The sequence below is a fragment of the Haliaeetus albicilla genome, chromosome 17 (genome assembly GCF_947461875.1).
Source record: "Haliaeetus albicilla chromosome 17, bHalAlb1.1, whole genome shotgun sequence".
Lineage (NCBI taxonomy): Eukaryota > Metazoa > Chordata > Aves > Accipitriformes > Accipitridae > Haliaeetus > Haliaeetus albicilla.
The window spans coordinates 30,607,730-30,619,847 of NC_091499.1; the positions used below are offsets into that span (position 1 = coordinate 30,607,730).

Below are 12,118 nucleotides of genomic sequence, written 5' to 3' on the forward strand. Positions count from 1 at the left end.
CCTTATGGAGTAAGCTTCCCAGCACCACGTCGAGTGAATGCTCAGTCAAGCACTTCCACCTTAGGTGTGGTCTGAGCCACTGAAATAGCACATTTTGACAATGTTCCTGAGGAGGACAATAATTAAGTGGGCATTACATATTATATACCAGAATGACATTGGGTTGGGTTTTTTCCACTGTCAGGTCCAGACTATGATCCTCTAACAAATTCCAGCACTTTTACCAGTTCCTTTCACTTCTGTATTTATAATTCAGTAATGCTTTTTGTGTGTTGCACATTACATTTGCTTTCATTGAATTTCACCTTGTTGATCTTGAGCTCTTTGTAGCAGTTAATCAAGATCACTTTGAATTCCACTCCTCTGCTCCAAATAACAATCTTCTTGCAAGCTCTCCCAGTTTGGGGTCATCTAACCATTTCAGCAGTTCACCTTCTATTTCATCATCCAAGCCATGAATGAAAATACAGAGCAGAACTAGGCCTAGATAAGATTTTCATGGGTCATCACTTGAAATGCTTTCCCAGCCTAACAGTACACTCAACAACGACTTTTCTACAAATGCTGCTGTTTAAATAGATGTGCATCAACCCCATGGATTTAACTTTTTGCATATTTGCCAAGTGTTCGTACAAGAAGAGTATTTGGGCTGGCATCCAGGCTTTGCCAGAATCAAGACACAGCACAACCACTGTTTGTGGTGCTTTTAATAGTTAAAACAGTGAGGTACCAAAGCGTCTTTCCACAGAGTATTACGAGCCAAAACTGTAGTTAACTGTAAAATGGAGTTTACAAAAAGGAACCATGTGAGCCAGTTACATGCAACAGCAGGGGACAAGAGACACTGGCCAGAGCCTGTCCCGTCCTCCTGGGAGAGGATCCCTTCCATTACTGGCAACACTGAACTATTATTTTACCAACATATATAGTCCATGATGTCTTATATAATGACAAGGACACAATACTAAAGCAAATCCTCATTCTGCCAGTCTTGGTCCTTCAGTATTTGATACCAGTAAGTTCATGCTCTTCAGAGAACTAAATCGACTTGGAATAATTTGTTTGCAGCTTAATTATAATCTGAGAATAAATGCTTTAAAGTCAATTCTAGAAAATAAAATTATCACCATTATTATCTAAGTCCTGCAGGCTGGCTTCCTTTTTTTTTTTTTAAGTTAAAATCAACTTTAGTTCAGCAAGAGTTTGGGCTGCTGAAACTGGTTCCACCAGGCTTAAACTGACATTATTAGCATCTGTTTCCAAAGAGACCATTTCAAACAGGGGGCTATCAGATTCCAATTAAGAAGAGAAAAAAGGCATAACAACCTCCACATTGCCCATTAGCAATTTGCCAACAATTTTGTTCTGCTTTTGGTTCCGTGAGTTGCTCAAGCTTAGAATAAACATAATTCCTTTGAGATAAAAAGCTGCTGTGTAAAGTAAATGCCTGGCAAATAGGATTTCTCTCAACACTTTAATGATGTTTTGCAGCTTTCTAAAGGAAGCATACACGTATATATAAATTCACATCTGCCACTATCTAGAAGCTCTGAGACACAGAATCAATAGAATTTATTTGCGGGGGGAAGGAGGTATTTACAGGCTCTAGCTGATGAAGTCAACCAGGTCTTGCTGGGGCAATTTATGGGTTGCACATCCCATTCCTTTCCATACTTCTCCTGAAGCATATTACTTGATAGACAACAAAAGGAAAAGGATCAAGTGCTTGCTAGTTCCTCAGCAACTATGGTTTACAGACGGTAATGTTAAAATGAAATGAAGAGCAGCACAAATTAATATGCCATCTGCCACAGCAGCCAAGGGGCCAGCATGATTTTGCTTCTACTCTCTCTCCTGTAAGAACAAAAGTCTCTAGCAGAGGTGCACAGTAGAAAGAAGCAGTAATTTCTTGAACTGCCATAGGAATATTTTCCAGAGCAAATTTTTGTGCATATTACCTAGCAAAATGGAGTACTGCTCTCTACAGGGCTCTACACACTACCATAGAACAGAACTGCTTGATCCCATGGCTCATTTGCTACATGCTAATCAGGGTCTGCAACAAAGACACAACTATTAATTTCCTCAGGGGTTTTTGTAGCTCCTCTTTGCTACCAGAGCATCTAATTCACATACACTAATAATTTATTTTCACAGCAATTCTATAAAGAGAGAAGACATTATTTTACAGACCACTAACTGAGCAACAGAGAAAATATCTGCTAAATTTGGGTGCTCAACTTGAGATGTGATTTCAGTACATCAACACTTTGTATAGTCAAAGCACAGCCACCAGTGGCCTAAATAGCTGCTGCAACTGCTCAGCACTTCAACACATCAGTTCCCAGCCCCTTCTGCCAAGCACCTAGAAGACAGAGAATATAGTTGTAAGTTTCTGTGAAAGTTTAGTTTAAGGAATTTGACTTGTATTACATCTGATTGCCATAGCAGACTGGGCTTTGTCTGTCCTTCCTCCTTTCGCTATTACATCTCATTTCTCATGCCCCTTTCAACTTCCACAACAAATAAGCTGAGAGCACACAGTCTACAAGCTGTACCTTGCACAGCTCTATTTTGAGTCAAAAATAAAAACCAATCTGTAGAAAAAGAGGAAACAACAATGTAATTATGATTGTATAATAACATGTTTGCTGACAGGGAGGTATTCAGAAGGACAATCCCCACGCTAACGTCTTTTAGCTACAACTTCTCAAGTTAGGCAATGATTTTATACATGAGCTTTTAAAGGGAAACAAAAGAGAAACTGCAGACCTGCCTAGGTGCATTACCACTAATTCCATTGTTCTGTCAGGTTCTCTTCCTTTCAGCTTTCCTTCCAATCATTAGTGGAAGGAGTAGATTGACATTCCTCATGTAAACAGCTCTACGCTTTGCTAGTGGGTTGTAAACATATTTGCTGACAGCAAAGGAACAGTAAGAACTGGGCAGGAAAACAGAACAGCAAAAAAAGAAATTAACAAGATGACACAAACTTATCCATTTCAAAATATTAAGAGATAAAGGCATTCTTACAGTAAAGGCTTAGGCACAGCTGCAGCTCAGGCAGATGCAGGCTCTGAATCTGTGCCACTTATGTTTGAAGAGAATGGCATAAATCGGTATATTCTTGACAGTTAAGGAGAGACAGCAAATATACCTGTCTTGGAGACCAAAAGCCTCTCATAAAACATTATTAATTAAATAATTAATAAAACAGAACACTTGGTTTTGATAGCAAAGTATTGTCCAGTATAAAAGCATATTAAATAGATTCCTGATCTGCAACAGCTGAGAATACCTAGCTCATCTGATCTTTAATTAACCAGACATTGGTATTTAAGACATAAGGCAAATGAAGAAAAAATGGAAGTCAGTTTGGGTGACTGGAAAAGACCAAATTACAGAAGCTCAAGTTACAGGGAAGGCTTTAGGTAAAGAACAAAGAAGTAAACTCACCCTTTCTACACCACCTACAAAACAAAGATGGCATCTTCCCACCCCCATAAAAATACCCTTTATGTTCCAGAGCAGTAGCGACAAAATGAAAGGAGATACAAGAAAAAGCACAGTAGCAGAATTGTGCTGACTGAAAAAAAAGGGGAAGAGGCATGTTCTGCCAGACAGTCCTTGTGTCCTTGAGAATTTCATATATTCTTATGACCTTTATGGCAAAACTACTATGCAGAACAGTGGGCATTTGCTGCACATCTGAATAAAACTTAAAATTTCTTCTTTTAACTATGGAACGCTAAGGCATAGCTTTCCATTTTGTTTAAGCAAAATGCTGAAATGGGTAAATGAAGGAGAAAAAAACCCCCAACAAACCAGCAATCCCAACAACTAATACCTGTAAAGGCATTCATCAGCTTTGGGTTGTTCAAAGTAAGTATTCCAATGCCATTGTCTTCTTTGGAAAGGTTGATGGATCCACCAGCAAACTGCTGAAGTTTCTTCTTTATCAATTCTTCCTCATAGCCATGAGCACCATTATACAGTGACATCCTTCTTTGTTGTAGTAGCCTTTCCTTTGTAGTCTGAAGTAAGTTCTTCCACAGAGAAATGGCCATTTCTGGAAATAAATGGGGCAGGGGGAAATCAGGAAACTTCCTTTGAGATCCACCTCAGTCCTCTGACAGAGAGGGAAGCAGGACAGCAGAAACTAATATAAAGGTGATGCAATCATAAAGTCTACAGAAATCACTGCAGGCTGTATTTGCAAAATTCAGTAGTTTGAATCTACTCCCACAAAGTTAATAGGAGTTTTATAAAGTTGTTTTAGTAGTTAAGCCAGAAATTAGCATCTTTTAAAATATTTTCTTGCAAAAATTACCCAAAAGTATTCACATGCAGAACATGAAAGAGGCTCAAGAACTGTACTAAGACCCTTACGTATTCCATTAGACTAACTTACTCTGTACTAATCTTCCAAACCCTCCCTCATTCTCCCTCCTAAAAAAATACCCAAACCCCACACCCGTGTTGGAGGAAAAATCCTACCAAAACCCCTAGTTTCCAGGATCTGGATCTCCTGCTTTTCTGTAAGCAACTAGTACAGCAAGACCTTCCCAAGAGAAATACTTGAGGAACACAAAAATTAAGAACTGAAGACCATTACTATATTGAGGTCCGTTCCCTGTCACCTAATTCCACTAAACACATTGATCACACTCCACCTTAAAACTAGTTAGTCTGCTTAGCCCCTGGTAGCTATATATTTTTCCCAGTCATTCCAGCAGCACTTTGAATTGATTTCACTTGGACACAGAGCACCAGAACCTGTGCAGTACTCCAAAGGAGGAAAAGAGTACAACAGTATTATGTATTGAGCACCACACTTGCCTTTTATAAAGGTACATAATATTGGTAAATTATTTCTATGTACCAGTATACCTATGGTTTATTCCTCCACTATTTCCACTCGACAATGTATGCCTGTATATCAGGAAATAATAAGAAAGTCATTATCAAATATTATTCTTGATCTGCGGCTCTGCCTTATTTTATTTACTTTGGAAAAGAGTCTACTGGAGAAAGTGGTTTACAAGTGATTTGAAAGAAATGGCTAAACCCTGAACTGGAGACAGCTAATCTGAAAAAGATGTCATCTAGAAGCCACTCAGAGTGGGAATCAAAAGAACCCCCATAGGACACGCAAAAAGATTTGTTATATTTAAATCTTGCAATTTGCTAGACTAGCTCTAGCTTTGCCTCAACTCCCTTTTTAATGGATACAGCTGTTCAGAAGACATGGTAGATGTGAATTTTTTTTGAGAACTGGGAAAAGACAATCTTTGTTTCTTAATCATATTTGGCAGAAACAAGATTCTTTGAAAATTGGCAAGAAGCTCCTGGAAATTTTTTCTAAGGTTAACCCAGAACACAAACATACTCATTGAGACAGAACTTGGTGACAGCTACATTTTACACTGTGTTCAGGGCATCTTACAGTTTACAGACTCAAAATTTTTAAAACATTTATTATACACACATGAACAAGCAAGCACATTAAAAAACCCACACACAATTAGTTTATAATGAAAGAAGTGAACAATCCTGTTGGGTGAACTCTTATCTTGCCTCTGGCTGTACCATCCTACACTAAAGTAGAAAATGCTTCTGTTGGGGCAGGTATAATCCTCATTGAAACAGAGGCGTTTGCACAGCAACCACATTACAGGATGCGGAGGAGCATTCGTCGTACCAGGCAATTTCGAAGAGCCTCCTATGCCAGTAGATTGATACCTGTCCTGCAACATTGCATCCACCAATACAGCACTATCTCACAAATGCAACACAAAGAAACTAGTAAGGCCTATATGAAGCTATGCATTATAAGGTCATATACGCTGGAATAGGTAAAGGAATCATTTTTTAACATCTGGTGAGACACTTTGAAGGGTCTTCTGAGTTCCTTACTAATTTCAAGGTTTTAATCAGTCACGATCAACTCTTCTACACTGAAGTGTAAGCTAATAAAACTAATTAAAATTTAATCAAGTTAAAATCTAATTCAATACGTGATTCATTACTTCATAAACAGTATCACCCAACTGCTGCTGCACCCCAACACTCTCCATCTATGCACATTCTCCTATTGTCTGCAACACTTCAGCCATCACTTTTCAGAGCTTTCAGAATCACTTCTCTTGGTAAAATTTTATTTAAGAGTGAAAACAGGTTTCCAAAGCTTATCTCTCAGCTAAATGATTCTTTTTATATTCAGGCTCTCAGAGGAGAAACTGCCTTCCATTGTCTCTAAAACCTCAGCAGTCATTCCCCAACATACACTCATGCAAAAAAACCTTTCCATCCAGCTACTAGTCTTTGCTCAGGAGAGAGCAAACATTAAAAACATGGATAGCGCAGGCTCTCATTGCAAAACGTAGTTTGAACAATTAACTCCCAGTTTTTAATGAATACAAAGCCTCCCCAATCCTCATAAGAAGACAGACTAGATTTAATTCTCCACAGCCACAATGATTGGCTTGAAAGCACAAGGGGGGGGGGGGCAAAGTCTGTTCGGTTGACCTAACTCCCTGCCAAATTATACTTGCCTGATCACTTTTATAGATTTCTCATGTCAAAAAATGTACAGAGCAAAACAGACTTAAGCTATGGAAATCTTATTCCACCAAAAAAACGTCTGTCATTTTCAGCTGCGTGGTTATATGCATTAACAGCTCTTTATTATTATCACTATGGTAATAAAGAGCATCAGCAAGTGCAGGATTAGAAAACAAATTGGACATCACTGCCTGCTGATCATGACTCATGATTAATGACTCATGCAAAGTATTATCATTGAATTATTTTCTTTAAAACCATCTCATACAGTACCAGTCAGTGCCCAGTACTTTTTCTCATAAAAACAAGACTATTTTAACAGCTCAGTCTGAGAAAGCTAACCACTCAGGAAAAGCATGATATTTAAGCTACAGCTCTCCCAAACTAAAGGGATTTCTGCTGATCTCTGACAAACAACACCCAAAGTTTCAATCAGTGTGGAACACTTGCAATCCATGGCATGACTGAGATTGATTCTTTGTACTGTAAGTGAAAGCAGTGCCAGAGAGACACGTTGCAGTAACCCGCACAATGTTGTAGGACAAGCCAAGAGATATTTATTACACTAAAATTTTCAGATTTTCAGTTTAACATGATTACATCTATTTAGATACACTTACAGAAATGAAGTCTTAGTCTAATTTTAAAAAGTCAGACATGCTATACCCATTAACAACTGTAGTACAGACAGTTTATGCACAGTTTTTACAGTGAAAAAAAATCTGACAGTATAGGAATAACGGACACTGTAGGCAATTAGTATCTTTCAAATGTTTTAAGTGCTACAGCTTTACATATCACTGGTGACAGCTAAGAGATAAGCCAATTGTATGGACATCAATAGTTGTTCATTCCATACCTCTTACCCAAAACAACAGTTTAAATCCCATTTGGCACTCAAGTGATTTTGTAACACCCTTGCCTGTGGGTTAATATGAACACGTATTGAATGTCAACACTTCAGTATCAAAGGAATGACACATGTTATGCAAAAGCAATATATGTATCTAGATGCAGACACTCACACACAGTATATGTATTTTTGTGTATGCATATGTATCAGAGGCCTTCCAAAAGGTAACTGCCTAGTTAAAATTCAGCTCTCACGATGTTAACAAAAAAAATAATAGGGATAACACCAGCACCAATATTCCCTATCTGAGCAGATTCTTGGGGAAACTAACAAGACCCAACTCTTTAAAAAGCATATTTGCCCTTGCCATTCGCCAGTACTCTGTTGCAACCCCATGTTTTCTCTTAAAACATGCTGTATCAAACAGCAACCTCCAGCAATGTTGCCAGTTGCAACTGCCAGCAAGCATAAAGACAGCTGGCCAGAGAAATGGGTAAGAAATGTAGGTAGCAACTTCCTGGATGGGTAGAAGAACTAAGACAAACCAGAGAACTGGACGTTGGGAGCCCAAATAAGCATTTGAGCTGCACGCACAAACAAGAAACGCCGCACTAGAGAGCAGCTACGCAGAAATAATTAGCAAGTTAAAATACATGAGCAGAGAAAATTCCGACTCAAAGACAGTGCCTCAATTATCATCAAAAGAAAACAGGGAGAAAAGATTCAGGGATGTGTTTTCAATACATCAGGGAAATAAGTGTGCCCTTTCTCATGGGGCAGGAAGTGACAGGTATGATGAACAGATACAGACTTATGAGTCACCTGCAAAAAACCGACAGCTGAATTTCTGGTTTTGGATGAAGGTATCCCGAGATAAAGCGTAGCAGAAATAAAGGGATCCAACATACAAAATCCACAAAAGAAATCTCAGGGAGGAGAAAACATTCAAATGACATAACAAAAAACTAATCAGAAAGGCACTTTTGTGACACTGCCAAAGGCATTAAGGGCAGCTGACAGGTCAAGCAGCACAGGAGGACTTGACTTGATGAACACCTCCAGCAGCTGCAATTTCAGTGACAAGCACAGAAATGCTAAGACAGGGCACGGAGAAAAGGACAGAAGATGTGAACTGAAGACGATGATGATTCACAGTTCAACCCTGTGTATGTGTCTTACCAGTCACTGTAGAAGGCATTCATCCGTACCAGAGAGCAGTGACCGTGACTGTCAGATGCTTCACTGGGTTCCTGCAGTGACTCACGAATGAATGGAAAGCAAGTGGTGACCCAACGCTGAGGACTGGCACAACTGACCCTATAACGTGAAAGCAGATGAAAGAGCAGAGAGTGAAGGAGAAATATAACCAAAGCATGAAAAGAGTCCATCTGTACAAAAAGAAGTAGGTTGAAAATGAGTGAATATCATTAACACCAGCTGACTGGAACTAGGGGCAATGGGCTGGTGGCTAACTGGTGAGGGGGAGAGGAGAAAATAAATCCCAGTGTTGGCCAGAGAGAAGGAATTCAGAAACAGCAAGATCAAAGGGGGCCAGCCTGGATGCAAATCAAGACAAGAGCACAGGTCTGTCACCTGCAGTTTCTCCCCAGCACTGGCTGAACAGGCCAGTGTTGCCAGCTGCTTGTCACCACCCTTCACCTGAAGGTTAGAGAGCCTTTCATCTATCTCATCCGCTTACGCATCTCTCTTCTTTCTTCAGTGATGCGTGGGTTAGGTTAACTTAAACACCTTACCTGACAGGTTCTTCCCACTCTAATAATTACCAGCTGAGGCAAGCTGAGGGCAGTCACCTCTCCAGCTGGCTTTCCTTCAGTGGGAAGAAGACAGCAAGCAGATCTTAAACACGCCAAGGGATCAGCAGCAGAAAAGCTACTGACAAAGTGTGATTTACAAATACAGAAACTAAACAAAGCTTGGGAAATTCTGCCTCCCTAAGAAGAGAAATGCACCTCTTCTATAGCATCTCTACACAAAGCAGGGACTCCTACCAAGTTCAACAGGAGCTGCCTTGAGCTCACGCCTTTCTCAAGACGCCGTGGCTCTCAAACTTGCTGAACCCTGTTGAAATTTTTAGTACATTCTCTTCGGTACCCACATTGTAGAGAAATTAGGTAGGATCAATAGTCCCTCTGGTTCAGTGTGAAGATACTTAAAGAACTTCATGACTCCTCTAAAAACAGGCTTTAGAAGTCCTGGTATTATAAAGGACAGGTTTTTAGCCTCTATATTATTACTGAGAAGAGAACAAAAAGCTCGGGCCTCCTAGTTTCTAGATGTCAGCAGTAGAAATAATGTTTACCTGTCCAGAAGCTGAGAGAACAAGAAGGGAGAAGATGTCCAAATTAACTAATTGAAATGGCTTCAAATCATGCACATGTGAAATAAAAATAAACTGTGGGAAAAAAAAAAAACCTTTTAACATTGTAAGTAAAAAAAAAAAACTTGTCTGTGGTTTCAGTTTTAAGCTGGCTTACCCTTTACATCTCTTTTCTGCTTCTACCTCTCTTTTTTCCCTTGTTTTTTTCATTGTTTCTGAGCAGCTCAATTCTGGGGATAGCAACCTATGTGTTTTCCAAATTATTTGTTCTTTGTTTAGTTTTGTATTTTTTAATGGTCCCTGAAGGCTAAGGTTTAGATGTGAATTGTCATTCTGTTCCTAACCAATTATATTCTCTTTTAATCACTTTAATTATTTTGAAGAGCTAGTAAAGAAATCCCACAGAAACATACCCAAGTCCAGTGAAAGATAATGGCATTCAGGGATGCAAAACAGCTGACAAAAGAAGTCTTTCCATAAATACACATGACACTACCTAAACACGTTTGATTTTGGTCACATGGTGTGTACAAGATCTTGAGTTTCACAGCAGAGGGTGAGAGCAAGAATCTGTTACCTTCTGCAAAAAGCACGCAGGCCCTTTATTTTTTAATGCTTTGATCTAAAGGGGTTGTCTTTGGCTCTGGCAGCAAAGGACCCTCTATAACAGTGACAGAAAACACTTTTAAGTTCACATAAAGCTCGCTGCCCACTAGGTGTATTTTAGATACCTTTAAAACAAACAGACGTGCTACTTCACAGGAGCAGAAACAACCACAACCAGCTCACCATTTGCTTTTTAGTCACCAAATCCTAAACCATAAAAAGAGTAAGGATGAATTCATTTTAGCTGTAACTGCAAATACGGACACTTTCCTAAGGATTAATTTGCCTTGAAAACTGTAAAAGGTTTTGTAGTCGAGCAGCACTCTGAATTCCACTTAGTACACTCCTCTTTACTATTGCTCTCCTTACCACCAGTAGTAAACACTCCTGCTGACAGCAAAACTGCATCCCGATGTCAGAACCAGCCACGCAGCACAGTTCTCGGGGACGTATCTCCTGCTCCCCTGTAACCCGGGCTGGGAACTAGCAGAAGCACCCCAGGACAGCGTGCCACCTGGCCCCTTGGCTCTACACCCTAAATTTCAGGAAGCAAAGACATCCCAAAGCACGGTATCACCCCGGGAAGAATGCGAAGACCGGAGGGGGAGAGGGGAGGAAGCTCCTTTCCCAGCAGAGGTTTCTTGCTGCTGACCTTGTGCACTGTAGCACTCGGTCTGACCTAGGCAAGCACCTCTGGAGCGGCCTGTTTTGTTGTTTGGTTTTTTTTAAATAAAAAAGATTACTTATTTTAAATCAACCGGCAAGGGAGGGCTTGTAACCGAGCAGGGCCTGTAACCGGCTGTTCCCCAAATAAGACCCGAGGTCTCTGGGCTGAGGCCGAGCAAAGCGAGGGGAAGCTCGCAGCACCCAACGTCTTCCAGGCAGAACCACCACCGGCCGCTCCCGCACCGGCGAGGCCGCCGCGCTTTTGCCCCAAGACCTCAGCGGCCCCGCGGGGACCGGGCCGGGCCGGGCCGCGCCTCCCGCCTCACCCCCTGCCGCCGACCGGGCCCAGGCCGGCCGAGCCGGGAAGCGGAGACCCGCGGGCGGGCACTGACCTGGCCCCGCCGCTCCCCTTCCCGTCGCTGGTCGGGCGGTGCGACGGGGAAAGCGGCCCCGCCGGGAACCGCCGCCGCGGCGGGCTGGGCCGGGCCGGCGGGGCCCGGGGAAGGCCGGGCCGAGGCCTGTGAGGCCTGTGAGGGGAGCAGCGGGTGGCGGGGCAGCCCTCCGGGGCGGGGGGGGGGGAGGCAAAGGGGATTGAAGAGAAAATGGAGCCCCTGCGAGATGGAGGCAGGCGTGGGGCCGGCGAGGAAGCGGCGTCCTTTGCTGCGGGGCACGGTCGACCGCGGGCACCGAAAACTCAGTCGAAGTTGGGGCAGTTTTGCCGCAGAAGGCGCTTCTGAGCGCCAGGGTTGCCAAATACCACGCGAGCAGGTCATTATTATTTTCATGTCCTGCGCCAGTAGCCTGCATCGCGAAAAAACGAGCCCTGCGTTTCTATCCAAGCCGGTGTAATTAGAAGCGCTCATTTCTCCGCCATCCCAGAACAACACCTCGCCGCTGGAGTCGGGATACAGCCGGCAGGATTCGGCCTGGAGCGAAGGGGCAGCTCATGGACCTCCCGCCCCGCTTGCTCTCCCTGCCGTTACGCTGCCCAGAGGAGAGGCATTAATGCCGTGACTGTGCTGTCGCAGGGAGAGACGTGGCCTCCCCGTGTTCACATATATCTATTTTATCCCTTCCCAGCAGGCTCCCGG

At 42.1% G+C, this 12,118-nt stretch overlaps 1 protein-coding gene and 1 long non-coding RNA gene across 6 annotated transcripts in view; both read right to left on the minus strand.

Annotated features, from left to right (window-relative positions):
* Positions 1-11,532, minus strand: part of ECHDC1 (ethylmalonyl-CoA decarboxylase 1) — a 43,309-nt gene extending 31,777 nt beyond the window's left edge. Inside the window, exons 1-3 of one of the 5 annotated variants that reach the window (XM_069805199.1) lie at positions 11,420-11,532; positions 8,597-8,734; positions 3,848-4,069 (exon numbers count right to left, since the gene is read on the minus strand). In XM_069805199.1, coding sequence (XP_069661300.1) covers positions 3,848-4,069; positions 8,597-8,615 — 241 coding nt within the window. In that variant the 5' untranslated portion in view covers positions 8,616-8,734; positions 11,420-11,532. Of the gene's footprint in view, positions 1-3,847; positions 4,128-8,596; positions 8,735-11,353 lie in introns of those variants that run through there. The other 4 variants (XM_069805200.1, XM_069805201.1, XM_069805202.1 and 1 more) reach the window with 4 other exon arrangements.
* On the minus strand, positions 692-3,835 carry LOC138689600 (uncharacterized). The gene is made up of 2 exons (XR_011328517.1): positions 2,790-3,835; positions 692-2,365 (listed from the first exon to the last, which is right to left on the minus strand). It is a non-coding gene; the product is annotated as an uncharacterized lncRNA (long non-coding RNA).
* Positions 11,533-12,118: the final 586 nt, after the last annotated feature.